Source organism: Mycteria americana, chromosome 3, assembly GCF_035582795.1.
Source record: "Mycteria americana isolate JAX WOST 10 ecotype Jacksonville Zoo and Gardens chromosome 3, USCA_MyAme_1.0, whole genome shotgun sequence".
Lineage (NCBI taxonomy): Eukaryota > Metazoa > Chordata > Aves > Ciconiiformes > Ciconiidae > Mycteria > Mycteria americana.
The window spans coordinates 65,467,610-65,486,180 of NC_134367.1; the positions used below are offsets into that span (position 1 = coordinate 65,467,610).

General features: G+C 40.6%; 1 protein-coding gene across 1 annotated transcript in view; it reads right to left on the reverse strand.

Moving 5' to 3' along the window:
• Positions 1-18,571, reverse strand: part of MAP7 (microtubule associated protein 7) — a 108,387-nt gene that overhangs the window by 52,747 nt on the left and 37,069 nt on the right. Inside the window, exon 2 of the mRNA XM_075498809.1 lies at positions 2,004-2,072. Coding sequence (XP_075354924.1) covers positions 2,004-2,072 — 69 coding nt within the window. The remainder of the gene's footprint in view (positions 1-2,003; positions 2,073-18,571) is intronic.

Here is an 18,571-nt window from a genome sequence, read left to right on the forward strand (position 1 = left end):
TTATTTTTAAGAATTTACTAGTTCATTTAAAAGAGCTTAGAAGCCATGAACAGTATTTTGCAGAAATGCAGCACTGAAATGTCTGTCAGTTTTGGTCCCTAATTATATTAACAAAAGGAAAATGCAAGCTTTTCAAATCTTCTATATAATTAATACTCACTGAACTCTTAACACAGTTGACATTTGTAGAAATTAGGTTGTAATTTTGCTAAATTAGTAATTGTCATATGTACTTACTACATATGGCCACTTTCTGTGGCTCAGACAACTATCAGCTGCACTCAGTGTGACTTTGAAAGTCAGACTACTACTATTCTTTATTTCCATTTATAATCCTCTCAGTCTCTTCTCACAAATGGCTGCTTCCCTTCTGCCCTTGACTCCTAGGGTGCTAATTTCTTGTACTAGAGAAACTAAAAGGGATATCAAGTGGAAAACAACAGCCAGTTTGATGTTAGTTCACAGGGGTGCTGCAGGGAAAAAGAAGTGTAAGCCAGAGCATTATTTGAAAAGATGCATTGCTTGGATCGCAAACTCTCCTCCCTTTGTCTAGCTCCCTTTGCACTGCAATGCACATGTTCAGAGTTGCCTTGGACTCCTAATATTTGTTCAGCCTGTAGATACCTTCCAGACAATAACGACGTTGTTTATAGTGACAGCTGTCACTCCTGCTGCAAACTGTTTGGTTTGGTTTTTAACCAAAACACTGTTTGACACAAAATTCATATGCAGTCTAGAGGAAAAAAAACAAACAACAACAAACCCCAAACAAACAAAAACCAAACCACCAGCTCTCAGGAATTCTGTCTTCAACACAGATTCTCACCAGCTTGGTGCAGAGCTAAACCCTACACACATGCCTATGCCCTCCCTCTCTCCTGCCCCAGGAATTTGGCGTTCCTTCTACACATCAGCATAGAAGAGAATATAGGAGCAGCTAGGACACCCTCCTGAAAATGAAAACTGCAATTAAACTACTGCAGGATGAAGTGGACATTGAACACTGTCCAACCCCAAGAGTTCTGTTTTCGCTGTGGAAGTGGGTAATGTTATCTTTATTCTCTCCTCTTTTTCCCCATTGCCTTTCTGATTGAGAGCAGCCATGAATGCTGCACTTTGTGCCGGACCCAGAGCTGCCTGGCAGAGCACACGAAGCGTGCTCTGAACACAGACAGCACTGGGATTGCTTCCCTCTGGGGACGTAGGCCAAAAGGTACCCAAGTCTGGGGATACAGAAGAGTCTGTCAGTACAAAACAGCCACTGAGCTGCCAGGCTGTCAAGGAGCTGAAACAGGGGTGCTTACAATGTGCCTAGTCCTCAGCAACACAGGCACATATGCTTTCTCAGGCATCTATACAAGATCGTTATTAACTGCATATTTTAAGCTTGGGTACCTGAATTGCAATACAGGCAGAACTCAGGTATTTAAGTGCTTTTCTGGATCTTGGTCTAATCATGCAAGTGTAACAGACTCATGGCATCAGGGATTACATTACGCATTTTAGTACATAGGCTTTCAATTGTGTAAGTGAACAGTGAATTAAATCCACACAATGTACCGATCACATATGGTGAAGTAATGACAAACACCTGCCCATGGCACAGAGTATATTACAGAATACGGTATGCTTTGTGATAAGTGAAGAAATGTCTTAACAGAAGCGTATTTATATAAAGCTATAAATCCTTCGCTACAGCAGATAATTCTCATGCAAGCATAGATACAAGTATAGTGGCTTCTGTTGCCTTATCTCACTTCCCAACCCTCATTCTTAAACTGTACTAAAATAAATGTACATTTTTTTCAGTTTTGCTTCTTTGCAAACAACCAGAGACTCCAGCCTAACTAAGTGTGAACAGTCACTGATACCAGTTTTGACTGAAGTAGTACCAGAGGTATAAAAGCATAAAATGTTTTAAAAGTTCCTAGGAAGACAGCTGTTTTTCATACCATTGAAGCAAGCAGCCTTATTATGTGAAGCACGTGGAATGGCTGACGTACCTGGTTTAGTTCCAGTGTTGCTTTGTCCTGAAGTGACTTTCTTGTCTTGTATTTTAGAACCTTCAGCTGCTGAAATAAGGAAGAAAAGGAAGGAGATTAATTAACAATATTACTAAACAACAGCTCAACCGCTCTATTATAATGCAACTTAAACATTGCTGAATTCCCTTTAAAACAAGATCATTCTGAAATACCATTTTAATATCATTCCACAGGATTTTGCATAGAAAAAACCCTGAAGGTTACACAGAAAACATTGAAGCCACAATATAAGTTCCCCTTTCAAGTTGAGGAAAGAGGCACAAAAAGATTCCATTTTAACAATGTCACTTTTAATAAGTTGTATGATCTTTTTTCCATACTATGCTAATGCTATACATGCAGCTAATTTTTCCTCTTCCTTCTCAGTGACACTTTGGAAACCACTACTTCCAAAGAACAGCAGCCTTTAATGTATATTTTTTTTTTAAATCGAATTTCCCTTGGATGAAGCTGGACTAATCACACTGATATAAGCAAATTAGTGGGAATAACAGAATGAAGCTTCAGAGTGACTTTGAAGAAGCAAACATTCAAACATATTGCAATGTTTGGATGCAATGAGGAAACTGTGTTGCTAAAGGTGACTTGCAAATCCTAGGTTTCTAAAGGTATGGTACAAGATACTAGTAAAAACTTCACAGACTCTTTAAAAATTACTAACACACTCATTACCCAGAACTGAAGAGAGGACAATTTATGACCTGAGCGAAACCTAACAGAGAAGAGATTCCCATTATTTTCTAAAGACTTTTGATCAGGTCCTGTCAGTCTAGAAAGAGGTAATTCTGCAGCTCTGAATGCCCTTTCAACAACCATTTATAAAGAAAAACCGAAAGATTCGTTATCATGCTTCAAATCACAACCATATCCTTGGCTCAACATCTAGTTAATTAAAAGCCAAGCCAGGAAATTAGACACCATGATTTTCTCAGCTTACGACTCATCTTCGCGTCCAGCAGCCCCACTATAGGAGTGCTTGAGTCCAGAACACTGCAATCTGGGAAGAGTCTAAAGACAGTCAGAATTCTAAGAACTCTTCCACAAACAGCCTGAAAGTATTTGCAAGCAAGGATAAAAAGACAGTTGTATCAATAAAGCTTAGGGGAGGAAAAAAACCCCAGTTCATTTAATTTAGAATATCACTAGAAATGAAAGTTGGAAAAAAACCGATTACTCCAGCTTTAAAAGCTAAACAGACATTACTGTATTAGATCCACTTTAGAAAACATAATTTTAAAAGTTTTTTTCAGAAGGCTCCAAGCAATTTCCTACACTTGTCAGCTTTAACAATATACGCTCAGGCCTTAGTGCCTCAGTGAGTTCATTCCCTACATGGCCTGACAAAAGTCTCTGTTTTCCCTTTACCTCCTTCCACAGGCATATTTCTGGATGAACATAAAGGATAAAAGGTAGCAGGAGGAACTTATATGACACTTACTGTACCCTTTTTTGGGGGGGGAGGCAGGTGAGGGAAATAGAAAAACAGCATTGATCAAATGTTTAATGTTCAGGAGCTATGTTTTACTAAGAGCAGCATTCAAAAATCACAGCATCTCACCACAAAAAAAAGAGTGTGAAATTTTAAATAGTTGTCAAAAAAAGACAATCCTCTCCCTGACAACTGTATTAAGTCTCGTGATCAACAGAAGTAACTACTGTTGAACCTAACGAATATTGATTCTAAATCACAGTAAGAATTGTCACACCTTAAAGGCAACCCAACAAAACATTTTAGTATTTTGCTGTTTTGAAGGCCTTATACAAAGGATTAGTTTGACCTATAGGTAGATGGACTGATTTTTGGCAAGATAACGCGAGCAACGCTGAACATGTACACCTCCAGGCTTTGTAGGATCTACCGTTATCAAAACCCATACTTTTTCCTCTCACTGTTCCAAATGGGTGGTATTAAGCCTGAAAAAAAGTGTTTTATTCACCAGAGTAAGTGAATTTAAACTCTTTATATCTTACTACTACATTAACTTGGGGGGGGGGTGTGTGTGTGTGTGTGTAAACCACACTTTCCTCCTGCCTGAATCAGCCATTTAAAACATTCTGAGAAAGAGTCCCACTGTAATATATGGGGAGCCCACATCATGATTCCCATCAGCCTGGCCCAGAGCATCATATAGAAGAGAAAACTGTTATAAGATAGTAAAAATACTGTTTCTGAGCATTAGTGAGAGTACTGATGTTCTAATAGCTTCAGCACAAGTTTCTTTGCATATCTCGTACAGTGCACGTGCATTATTTTCTTCAAGCGTTGTGCTATGGGATTCCATTAACTTCAAAACAATGGTTTAAATGCTATCCAGATCATACACTTGTAACAGAGCCTAGGTACACAGAGTAGTATTTTTTTTCCATATTTCCCCTTGTCTGACATTTCCTTGGAATATTTTGTGACACAGTATGAGTACACATTCATATGACCACTCATATGACAAGTGATGAAGAAAAGAACAGATGGCACAACCATGAATTTTAGTGACGCTGGATATTAAATAAGAATTGGCACAAGTATTTAGTAACTAGTGTAGGTGTGCTCCCACATAAAATACCTCTTGCTCTAAGATACAAACAGATTAATCAGACAAGTAAACATCTAAAATCCAAACCTAAATATTGACACCACCAGTTCCAGCAATACTCAGTAACCTAACACACGCCAGGAGAGACATCATTCAACTACCTAATACTTGCTTTGCTGCTTATCTTGAACCACTATCTCTACATGGAGGGAATAAAAGTTGCATGAAGAAGTGTTAGAAAGAAGGGGATATTTTACTGTGAAGCATTCTGGAAACTGAAAAGGCTGAACACAGCCTGGGTAATAGTGTAGATATATTGGGGAAGACAATCACAGCGTCTGAGCTGTTGAGGCTGGAAGGGATGTCTGGAGATATCTAGTCCATCCCCTCTGCTCAAAGTAGGGTTGCCTTGAGCAGGCCATGCCCAGCTGGATTTTGAATATCTCTAAGGATGGAGACTTCACAACTGCTCTGAGCAACCTGTGCCAGTCTTTGGCCACTCTTCACAGTAGAAAAGTTTTTCTTACATCTGGACAGTATTTCTTGTATTTCAGTTTTGTGCCCATCATCTCCTGTCTTGTCACAAAGAGGAGTCTGGCTCTGTCTTTTATTCCACGCCATCAGGTATTTCTGATATGCGGTTCTTCTGATGTTTTGTGTTGGTTTTTTTTCCCCTCCCTCTAGTGTTTTTGACGTTGAACCGAAATGCTACGTGATTTGCCCAGAGCCACATAAGAACCGCACTGCCCACCCATCCCAATTGAAGGGGAAATCATACGGGTAAACACTCCACCCCAACCTTCCACTGATGGGAAAAGCTGTAAAGAGCTGCACCACCCCGCCTTCACTTTAAAAGGACCTGTTTCAGTGAACAGACCAACAGCCATCCACAAATGAACTCTCCAAACCAGGATGCTCTGGTCAGTTATTAAACTTTTCTCTTTGGCCTTCCTCCCCAGGTCAGATGTTATCTAACATCTGTCCTCTTGGATAACACTTTCAGATAAGAAAGTCAGATGAAAAGCTCTTAAGTGGGGCCTACAAGGGCTTAAAAATATGCAACTTTACCTACCTATCCGGTGCATGGATTCAGGGACTGCGTAAAAATCACCCACTGACTGAAGCACTAGCAGAATCAAAACCTTGTTTTCTTTCTGAACACATCAATGCAACACTGTATTATTGTGGTTGGAAGCCCACAAAAAAACCCACAAGAGCTGTGCAGATTACAAGCATTTGCTTTTCAGACCATGGCAAATCAAATGCATGTTTGCACAACATGAACCAGCTATACCCAGTGAGGTGAATGGCAAACCAGAGCCCCCACAGCAAGGCTGGAGACCTGGAAAGATGATGTTAAATCTCTGTTCAGTTGAGGAAGGACATCAGCCACAGGACAGAGGCAGCTGTACTACCCGGTCTCCACTTCCAGAAATGGCATCCTCAGCAGATGAAATGCAGTGAGAAGGGGCACTTGGGGTCCACAAGCAAAAGACAGTGCTCGGACCCATGTTGGGGTCAGGACGTGCACAGCAGCTCCCGGAGAACTGCACTCTAGCAAATGTCTGAAAAGGGGAACTGTACAAGGGCTGCACAACTGTGGATGAGAGCCCAGGCAAGCCTGAGGCATGCATGCAGACAGCTACACGTGCCTGGCAGTTCAGATACGCCTCTGGGTAAAGGCTGCACTGAGCAGCGAAGAGGACATACCACCTTCCAGTTTCTTGCTCTAATTCCACAAGTGAGACACAGAAGTGTTGAAGAACAGCTTGGGGGGGGGGGGGGGGGGCTAGAACAGAGGAGGAGGGAGTAAAGGGAAAAAAGAAAAAAAAAATCTAGCTATTCTGTCCCTGCCACTTGTCAGCTAATCCCCCAGTTAGACTGAACAGCTACTTAACTGTCAAAGAGTGCCGGGGGTGTGTGTTGGGAGATAGAGAAGGTATCAGAAGTGACAACTGAACAAATGAGTGCCTCAGTCAAAAAGTGTTGCCAATATGTAGCAGAGGAAATCCAGCAATAAACTGGGATATTTAGAAGAGAGTTAACTGAGAACTGCTATATTCTTTACTCCTCAGCATCCAATTCCACTACCTCCAATTACTTCCTTATGAACATTGCTCCAAAACCAAATAAAAAAAACCCCACTCTTTAGTTCACATGCTTATTTTATATAGCATCTTATGCCAAATAAGCACAATGTAAAAATGCATAGTTTGAACTAGTCAGAATTAAGCAGAGAACAGAGCCTCCTAGGACTGTATAAGCAAGAATGAAGAAGTGAGGCTACTCTAGGCAGTTTTATCTAGCCACTGGGAACAGCGGCTGGCTAGCATGTCAATCAAATCAGAGATATTGCTGTGCGGGGTGAAGTGCATTGAAAGTGCAGATACAGGTCAGAGCTGACAGAGTTTATTAGCTTAAATGCAGAACCACGTTAAGACCAAACTCCTGAATACCTGACTTGGAGTAAGAGGCTGAGCATTCAGCATCTGGCTGTTCTATTCTAAAGCAACAGCACTGAACTTTAAGACTAAAGAGTAAGTTTGGATGTGAAATTCTCTCTAATAGCAAAACTGGAGTGTTTATCCTACTAACAAATTCATGTGAGCCACGATCCAGGGGCTGGATACAGGGAAAACAAAATTCGACATGAATAAAAGCTTTCCCACTGCTTGTGACTTTTGCCTCTTCTTACACCCACAGCTTATGAATAAGACTTTGGTAATTTGTACATATGTAAAAGCTACTCTCCATATTTACAGTAAAATATATCTTGCAAGCCTTCAGCGTTTCTTATTTTTTGTATTATCAATAGTGTCCATAGTGTACTTAGACAAACAATATACTAAGTAATATTTTAGTGCCGTTAATTGCTCTAGAGTTAAGTACTGCATTCATTCCATACTTGCACTTCATGCTTATCTTTAACTTGTATTTTAAAATTGGAAGCTTGGCAACAAAGGACAGTGATCTCTCCAGAGATAAATAGGTCTGAAAGTCCTATGGCTGGCCAAAAATTACCAAGGTGCGTGCAGCTCAGCTGATAGATAAAAAGGTAAAAAACAAGCAGCTGGATGTCTAACATTAAAATCTTCAGAGGAAGTCGGGACAAAGTTATGATCTGCTCTCCTCTTCAGATACGTGGGAGGCAATAAGGCTTAAAAAATACACAAGAAAAAACCCACACGCGCACTTGTTAAAGGCTATAGTTTTCACAAAATCCACTTATCAATAACAACTCTGAAACGACCCCTCAAGAGCAGCTTGGGGAGAAGCAGCCTGGCAATCTGGGTCCAGCACAGCCGGAGACAATGTTTTCTGGTATTACTGCACTGTACTGGAAGTTGGACTGACCTTGGACAGACCAGCTTCCTTATGCTGCTGCTTCTACCAGCTGTGTCTGAGCTGAACACTGAGTCAAGGCTGCTCCTTGCTTTCATTTATTCACTGTGTAAGCATGCTCTGGAGCCCTAATCTTGTTCAGGACCTGATATGCCTTTTCATAAGATTATTATAAAACAGTGCTTTGAATGTACCAAGATTACACTGCAACCAGCACTAGCTTCGCTTTTGTAAGCTCTCATGCACACATACATAACAGTTATCACAGTAAAGTCCTTCAAAACGAGATAGCAAGAAAATTCTTATTTTCAACTAACACATGCTACAATACGACCCTGCTGAGAAGCATGAAGATGGATCAGAGAGACCCAAGCAGAGACACCCAAACACAAAAGCTTGAACACAAACCACCTCCTTTTCTCATCACTGAAATTCATTTGTACTTACTGCTCAGAACAGCTGTGTCCGAGATGTTTACTCTGACACTTGAACAGTGCAGGAACACAGGAACTAAGCATCAGCATTTCATTCATATAAGACATCTCCTTTTCTCCTCCTCTGTAACAACAACTTAAAACTCCCCTTCCCTGCAGGAAGTAATAAAAGGTGGCTTGGGGGTTGCTGCTGGCCTCCAAAGAGCAAGTAGTCAGCTGCTATCCACAGACCATTCTGAAGCAAACTTCATCCTTTAAAAATGTTGCTGCTGAGCCCTTCCTATGCAGCGGATGTGCTGTCCTGGTAGCCAGCAGATGCTCCCTGAGCAGTTGCTGAGGGCAAGAGCAGAACAGCACAGTAGGAAACCCCTGCTCTCAGTCACTATGGACAAAGAGCTTCCTGGTGTCTCCAGGAAGGCTCAGAGACTGGTTCAGCGGGGAGTTCAGCTGGGAAGCTTAGAGCAGTGCTGGGGGTGAGCTCAGAAATCAAGGTTTTTTTTTTTAGTGCAACAGGATGGGAAAGCAAGGGAAATGTCTGGGGATGGGAGGACTGTAGGACTGAGCGATAGGTTGCAGGAGGGACAAGGAGAGAATCAGAGGATTCCAACAGGAAGGGAGGCCTGTGTGACCTTAACATGCACTTGGCAGCACCTTGGTCACAAGAGATGTAAGCTTTTTAGGGAAGGGGGGAACCAAGACACTGATGGTGCACTGGCTTTCTTTCAGGTTAATCCTTTGGGGAAGAGCATGCAGATAGGAACAGAACCGAAGGATCGGGATGGAAAGTCTACAGTCTGCACACTTACTGTCAAGCCCCCTCCACTCCACCCAAAAAAATCCCCAAGCCCTCTTAAAAGCCCTGGTGTGTGGATGGTTCATAAAGAGACACTAGAAAGATTTCCCTAACAGAGCTACCACTTTGGATGAAAAATTAGAAACACATCCAAACCAACATCCTCAGGCTTCTTAATTTAAATGCTTCAGAAAACTGTTAGCAGAATGGATATGGTTATAACATTACAGCTCCAATCAAAATCCTTTTGTAACAAAATGTTCTAATTAGCAGCACTGATAAAATTATTTTTAAAAGATTTACAAGATTCTGCCCATTACTACAGCAGTGAGGCAGTAAGAACTGACACGCATGTGAATTCCCTAAAAGGCTTAGATCTAGTGCACTTCAGTGATTTAAAACTAAGATGTAGACTTCTGTTTTGAAAGAATAAAGAGACATGCCTAATTTCAGCTAGATGTTAACACTTAGATTCTCTTGTTAAGGGAAATCGGTCAAAGGAACTGTTGGAACTAGGGTGAAGCAAAGAGTACTTGCAGACTATAGACCAGTTTACTATTTTTAGTACAGGTAATACAGGTCTTCACAATTTCGGATATAAGCTTTTTGAAGTTTCCATCATTAGCAAATGGAAAATGCCTATTCTTTTAAAGTCTAAACAGCAGTACTTACACAGTACATTTGCAAGTTAGAGGTTTGACTCAGAAGAGCGACGGAATATCTTTATTTCATTCCTACTCACTGAAACAGTAAAGCAAAGCAAAGTTCGTGCCTTAAACACACCTATGAATTAGTTTTACATTAAAATATTTTCAGTTCTTAGAAGCTTGAAGCTGAAGTACATCTTTTCATACTTCCAACACTGTGGAACTCAAGGGTCTGGTTTGCAAATACAAATAAAAGACACCAAGCTGCAGTGACCATCCACTTCTTTTTGCTCTGGCACTTACCATAGAAGTCTACCATCAGAGTTGCCATACAAAGCACTGTTACTAATGTTCTTCATTCTCTGGTGTCCTGGCTGAGCTAAGTAGAAATGAAAACTCACCAGCATTACTGTTTACTACTCATGGAATAGTATAAGAGTTGCCATTGTTTTCATCATATTGTAGACTAGGAAGATAAACAGATTATTTAAAACCATCACAGCTAATTCAGCACTAAATTGTAAAACACTAAAACCAGAATCATAAACAGATTTCTTTGGAAACAATCCACAGACATAAAACTGGATGATGCAAATAACTACAGGGAAAGGGACACTTTTTTTTAGATTAAAATTGTGTAACTGCTCTGTTGGGAGATGCATATTTATAAAAGATTACTTTTGGCTGACTATGTTGGCTTTAAAAAGCATTGCATCCTAAAATATTAAAGAATGTAGGAGAACATACCAAACTGAGTGCCTTTGTAGGGAGAGCCCTTATGTTGCTTAGAATCTCTTAAAGGTGATAAAAGAAACACAGTAACTGTAACAGCATTTACAAAAAGACTGACACTCACATTATTTCTGCTGGATAATTACATTGCATCATCTTACAGCAATATGAAACAATGGTATTAACATAAAAGGACCACTGGAAGAAAGGTCCCTGTTATCTGCTGAAAAAGCCTGTGCTGTGAAGCTGGTTCTGCAGCTGACCAGAAGGCTGGCAAGCTCGGCCAGATACAGATGAGACACACAAATGGAAGCTTTTTAATTTTTAATTTAATTTAATATACATCACCAAAATAAAAGCTGAAGTGCCACCACCTGAGGGCATGCAGGGCAACCTCAGTACCAGACACCCAGCATTTTGTGCTGTGCAGCCTGTCTTAGGCCATGTGCTCTTCAAACACCAAGACTGGGCAATATGCAACCTGCAGTGATTTATTTGTGACCCTGTTGCTCAAGGGAAAAACGCTTTCATTTCAGTCAAGGTGCAAGAGTACCAGCTGCCTCTGCTCCTCAGATCTGACTGCTGCAGGCAGCATTTGCTACCACGGTGTCAGACAGATCCTCACATCCAGGATCTGTGTCAGTGTATTGGTGTAATAGTTGTACATGGAAGGTCACCTCAGAGATTATGAAATGGAGCACCTGTACATTTTTCTAGATCAAAACCTTTTCTGGACTTCAACTAGAGAGCTTGCTCCAAACTATGAGGTAATTCCTGTGAGTATTTCCAAGTCACAGTGAAGCTTACACCTACCACTGAGAACTGGAGAATTAGGCACAGACTAGCCTGCTTTCAATATCACACTGATCCCAAGGTCAGATTGCTTGAGCTGGGGAGAGCAACTTGAGTATTCATTATTCGATACCCTTGTTCAGAGGGCACAATGATCAAAGCATCTTGCAGCCTTTGAGTTCTACAAAAACACAGCAACTTCAGTACAGTAAAGTGAATATGGGGATGGAAAGAAAGGGAAAATTAATACTTTGCTATACATTGCTCTATTAAGCAATTTGATCTTGAGATCTAAACATTTTTAAAAACAATGCAATCTCTTTGGTCTTAGCTTTGCAACAAGAGAAGGTAATGATTTCTTCCCCCAAAAGTAAAAGAAAAGAAATTAGTCTTTTGATGCAATATGTATTTTTAACTAAAATGAATGTCACAAAATGAACAATAGCTACTGATTAATTTAGGAGACTGCTACAAGCTCCCAGACCAACACAGTGCTTTCTTCTTGCCAGTCCACTGACATACACAAGCCATCACATCCCTACTGAACTCAGTGCATATCCATGCTTTCTTCTCTGCTTTCAACTCTTTTCAAATTTCTTCAGGCTGCACTAGTCTGATAGGATTTAACACCATGTGCACCAAGGTTCACAGCTACCATCCCAGTGACTTCACGTTTAAGATACAGAGCAGGCCTGTAATGGTGGTACTTCTGCCATGGCAACATACTGATCATCCAAAAGCAAGGCACAGCTGGTTTTGTCTCCCAGTAATTAATCCCTTTTTACAGCAACAGAGTGATCCTGTTGCCATATGGGGACATCCAAATATACACATACCATATTCAGGTGCAGGCTGAGTATGCCTTGTGTAAGAACAAACACTTGTTATCTTCACTGACATCTCAGTCTGATGAGCTTTGCTCTTGACAGGTGAGGTTTAGACCATGGAAGCAAGGTGAGGTGTTGGAACTGCTTTTTTTCTATAGGGAGCAAATTCAGATAGGTACTGGCTTTCTGGACATTACACAGAAGAGACAGATTTCAGCAGCTTATTTTTCTGCTTTAACGATCTCCCTCTGCTGTGTAACTGCAGGCATACTCTAAACACTAAGGTGCTTCTAGCATTTCCCCCAGACACACACACACACAAGAAGGGCTGCAAGTGTTTTAAAGAGGCATAAAACACTGCAAAAGTGAAGTGATATGAACTTTATAAGCAGAAGAAAGTTAGTTCAAAAATAAGACTATTCCCTTTCAAAGCCTTCTTTCTAGTTAGGTTACTCTGCATTGTCACCTTACACAACTATGCAAGTGAGACCAACACCACCACAGCTCTCCCAGTGCATTACTTCTAGAACACATTCACCAGCTCCCTGACCTTCCGGGTACCTCCAACCACTTTCTTTCCACAGAGCTTCTACCAGCAGTACAGCAGCTCTCACTGGATTCCAAGTTACTAGCTCGCCACATGAAGGACAATTCCCTCACTTCCCACGCCTATTAAAAGACACCTACAATAAAGCTTAAGAGATTTCCATTATCCAAGATTTCCCCTCCTCTGCTTTCAATTACTTTAAACTCAGAATCACTGTATCTGCTGAACTAAGTGAACTCCTGGCCTTCATCCCATAATTGCTTTAAACCATCTTCAGTCTCATCCTTTTGCTTTTGTGAAGAAAATTGGGTTGCAAGAGAAACTCTGTTGAATTACCTCATCTGGGAGAGAATAAATAGGCGCCCATCGCAAGAAGCGAAAAAGGATAATTTCAACCTAGCCTATAAATTTGGCGGCTATTTTCATCTCACAGTCAGCAATAACAGCAATACATTTGCAAAAACAGACAAGTGACTTGAAATTGAAAGTGTTTTACTCCCAAAGGAACTGCTCTGCACAGGCCCCAACAAATGCCTTTAGTGAGATCTTATCAAATCTTTTACCAAAAAAAAAAAAAAAAAAAAAAAAAAAAATCAGTAAAAATAAGGATGTTCAAAACACAAGAAGAGAGGATGTGGGGAAAAAAGTAGTAGTAGTGGTGTTTAGCACCAACAGTCTAAGGCATTTAGTGCTCCATGCAAAGGATCACGGGGCAAAATTGACTATAACTGGCTATAGAAGCTGCAGAGATTTCTGCAAGATGCAGCTTCTTAAATAATGAAGTACCATGACCTTGTTTACTAAAGAAAAAGTTAATTGCCATGTGGGTTTCACCTCCTGACTCAGCAACCCAAGCTAACTCAGGTACTGAAAGTAGGAGAGCCTTGTCAACACTAGACTCCAACACAGGAGCTCATCTTGGCTGAAAAGCCACGTTAAGCATTACACTGAGATAGCTACACTGCTCCTGGTACCTCATTATCTTCACACACCACATTAGGCCACTTAGATTTATGCCTGGTACATCTGCTGGGATTTCTCTTCCTGAGACAGGTAAATTCTAGACCACCTACACGTTAGTGGGACCAATACAAGTAACACAGGTAACTGTTCCACTGCTGCAGAGTTTCCTGGGCAAAGCTCTACAGCTCACAAATTTTGCAGAGATGTTCAGAGTCCTCCTTCCAGCCTTAGAAAAATAAAACATGAATAATGCCTGCCAGTCGCTATAGCAACAACCACCTCTCAACTGAAGACAGCAAGAAGATTCAGAAGCCACACGTTGTTTATATAACCTACTCTGTGCAGACAATTACTTCTGAAACAGTTAAAACTACAAAGACTGCATGCTGTTATTTAGCAGTTAAGTTCCTGGATGCACACATTCAAGCCATTACTCAAGAGTACACTTGCCTGAGGAAAACAGGCAGCTTCCTCTGCCTCACTAGAAGGGATGCTGTAACTACTTAGAGCAAGTGCAACACTCCATTTTCTAATTCCTCTCCTGTTCTTTATAGAAAAGATACAACCTATTACTGTAAGCTAAATAAAACAAGCATTTAATGTGGTGTGAAATGCATATATTCAGAAACAGTGAAGCAAAAAGGAATGTTTTCTACCATTGCTGGGCAGGGAACAAAGCTGAAACACTGGCTTAAGAAAATATATTTCTGTTGCATGACTTATCCTTAATCACTTCAATCACTGTCAAAAATAAAAACTGTGCCAGGACTACACTGTCACATTTAAGGATGCACAAGATAAATATAGCTACTACCAGCCAAGAGCTCAACTAAATTCTCAAGACACCATTTACTGGAAAACTTGTCCTTCAAAGTGATCATCATAGGAAATGGGAAAATTCTATTTTCAATTCAGAGACCAGTTCTTTACTGTAATCTTTACTGCGATCTTCACTGATATCCAGCTGCCAGGAAACAGGCCTTCCTGAGGAGTAAGGTATTACTCGGCATAAGGGCAGTAGACTCTTAACAGATAATGACAATACTGCATACACAGAACTGAGGCTGCACAACCAACCTTAATTATTTCTGAGCTCCACGTCTTTGGAAGACTATATCAATGAATGTGTTTAGAAAGACAAAGTTATATATTTGAACAGGAAGGTACTCACATACAATCTTTAAATAACACAAGCATTTACTTTTAATGTCTCTTTAATATGAACACATCAAAGGCTTACTAGAGCTCTTTGGCTTTCATGTTATAAGAATAATGCATCACTTCAGGCATGCTAGCAAAGCTAAAGTATTTTTTTTTTCCCCAGGTTCTTTCTGGGATCTTAGGCCGAGTGTCACACCACTAAAAAGTGGAGCTTACCTTTATATGCTGCCGCCTCCCCCTCCACCATGTGCATAAGCTTTTTAAAAAAGCAAAACTTGTTTCTCTATAGAATCTCCATGGGCAGTTGATTTCTCTTAGACACAGCCACATTTCTCTTAGACACAGCCTACTCTATTGGCAGCACAAACATTGGCCCCAAGTCCAGTACTGACAGCTCTTTATACATCATGAAAGCATAAATCATTCAAGTCCATGCAGGTTTTCTTTTAGTTCCTTAAGTGTTGGTATCATTAGCTAACAAGTAAGTGCCTGGAAAGCCATCTTGGTGATTGCGTTGCCTGACTGCCATAATTTGCAGCTCTTAGCCTTCGGAGACATAAATGTCACTTTCCCCCCCCCTCCAGTCTTCAGGGAAGCCTTTTGTCACTGACTGACTAGCTTTTATTTTAAGCACGTTCCAGAATTTCAAAATCAGTCTGAGAAGATCCAGCCATATTCAGGTTTCAACAACCCCTGAAAATTAAGTCTTCTAGAGAAATAACATATGCAGGAATGGGTTGCTACAGAAAAATAAATCAAAACCAACATTTCTTAGTCTACTTTCTTAACAGGAGCAACAACAACAACAAAGTCCTACCTTACCTCAATTCCATTGCTTTTAGTCTCATATACACAGGTAGTCTGTCTATCCACCAAATCAAACAGGGTGTTAAAAAAAAAAGTATTATTGTCATTGTATTTGGTGCCTTAGTTACCTGGGGAAAATCCACCATGGTGCTGACTGGATTGTGTCTAACAGAACAAAGAATAGGGTGTTAAACCTGTTGCTTTGTTCCTCAGATAAAATTTTTTTATTGTTTTTAAGGATGACATGACAGAATATGTAACCTAAAACATCCAAGCACTGTGCCATGCTGTAATTAAAAAAAAAAAAAAAAAAATCTATTTAACACCAAGTTTTAAGTATTCAAGAATAAAACCCAAACCCATAAGTTATTTTAAACCAAAACCCTCAAGTGTTCAGTATTTTGCAACAAACGCCTCTCATTCTTGATATGAAGACTTGCACAAATCTTTGTATTTCAACTAGTGTTTCTAGTAACTAAACTACAACCTGTTTCAAATACCAGAAGATTTTTAGATACTGACCTAGAAAAAAGTTGCAATGAAGTTTCCGTTAATCTGTATCTCCACAACTTTAGGTATGCGGTGCTGCTGAGAGAGATCAACGCCTGACTTCAGAGTTGTTTAGCCTTACTGATGAGAGGGCTATTAACTTCCAAGAGCACAATCACACAATTATTTGACAGTATGTACATGCATAGATTATATTAAACCAAGTTGCATGGCAAGTTTCACCCTGAGGTTTCCTAACTGTTCAGTGCTTGAACTTGGAACCTTAAAAGTTAACAAGAAGCTTGCATTATGTACTGACATATATCAGTCACCTAAAATTAAAAACATACAAACATAAAAAATAGGTAACTTTACATACCACACCCACCGCCACCCCAATTATCAAATCAGTTCAGGAAGTCTCAATGCTGTATTCTCTGAGATAACAGAAATCGATTTGGCAGACTTACCACCCTGCCACTAGATGGGGAGAACAACATGTTTTGCCAATATTTTCCATTCCTTTCCACCAGCTGCACTCCTGCTCCCCTTTCCCCATCGAACCACATCCTTTCCTGATCTTACATCCCCCTCCACACCTCCTCAGGCACTGCCTCAACCTCCTTCTCTTGTTCCTGAACCTGCTACCCTGCAACTCTCTTCTGCTGCCTTTCTACTTTTCACCCTTGTAGTCTTCTGGCTAGCCTTGTTCCAACCCAAACACCTCCTCCTCCCCACCTCTCTCTAGTGGCATCAAATCACTTATCCTGCACACCCAGCAGCAGGTACCTGGGCAGCACCGGAGAAGAGCAAGTCTCTATGCTCGTAGTCTGTGCGCCTGGTGCTGAAGCAGCCTGCAGAGACTGGAAGCAGCCAGGGAAAGAAAGTCCCGCTCAGCCCCGGGGAGGAGCGTGCTCGCTCATTCCATGGGGACGGTGAATCATGCGAACACTGATGAGCCCGAAGGACCTGAGAGCAAAGGCTGCTGCCTCAGCCCAGCAAAAAAAACCTGGACAGAAATACAGCACTCAAATGCTGAATGCATCCCTGTCAGGCATGAGCTAACTGTGACTGTGGCTAATTTGGATGGCTTTTCATAAGGATAGGAGGAGGTGTAGCTCTAAAACCAAATTCATACCGTTCCCAGTTTCAAATCTTTCCTCTAAAGCATGGTGGCCTTAAGCCACCCCTAGAGACAGCTATTAAGATTTTTTTTCAAGAAGCAAAAGTCCGTATTACTTTCCCATGACTCATCCGTCAGCAACTGGTCCATTTGCTGAAGGTGAACAAAATAAAAAAAAAAAGGGAGAGAACCTGGCAAAAGAGAAACAGAGGCCAAACCATTTAAATCTAGCAAAGTTATAAAGAGACTGAAACAAGGCTCTTTCAATGGGAAATGTTATGCAACCTTAATTTGCCATCTGCCTTGTAAAATTCAAATCAAGCATGAGAAGGATAAAATTCTCACTTGGGGTTATTTTATTATGCAAAACATCTTGGTTTTACAACAACATCACTTAAATGCTTCATGGAATTACAGCTCTTTAATTCATAGTGGCTTCCTCTTTATTGTGGATGGAGAAAACAAAGAATTTAGACCTCTAAGCCACGTATTTCATTGCAGCAGCCTAACCATGACAGACTGGTACCAACAAAAATGAAACAAATACCACTTTCTGCGATAACAGAACTAAACGTTTAATTTCATGAAGGGTGTTTGAATTCACCCCCAGAAACACTGAGAACATGTTAATATTTTACATAGTAGTTGCGTCCCTGCCTTTAAAGATTAAATGTTTTACAAGGATTGCTAAACTATAGTATACCATGTACACCTCAAACCAAAAAAGATAAAAACCTGACTGTCAAACAAGAGTGTTTGTTGCAAGTGACTTAACTATGTCACTGCAATACTTCAAAATCCAATCTAATGCTCTGTGCTGTACATTAAATATTCCACTTCAGCACAGAAAAAAGCAGCATCATATACAAATATATACACTACATAAATGGTGCAAAAAAGAGAAAAGGGATGATACCACCAGTAGTAACAGGTCCAGTAACCTCAGCCAGGATGATCAGGCTTCCTTTCTTTGCCCTTAATAGGGGAGGCGGGGATGGAAAAGTGATCAACACTGCTTCACGTTCAGGCAAGTCACTCAAGCACTGTCCTCCAGCTCTTCCCTCACGAAGACAGTGGTTGAGAGGCTGGTTACCAGAGCCATTAAGTTTTCTTGTGTGCACCCACTGAACGGTTGCAAACCACACCAACAATGCAATGGTTCTCACAAATTACCTTCAGTATTCCCAAACAGACAATCTCCTAGCTTGACTAAATACTATAAAGTTTTTACTTATATGGAGACAGACACCAGGTTTGGTTATGCAAAACTTGAGGCCTTGTAAATCAGTTACTGCTGGTATCAGGCCAGGCACTAACTGCTTCCTGGGCTCCCTATAT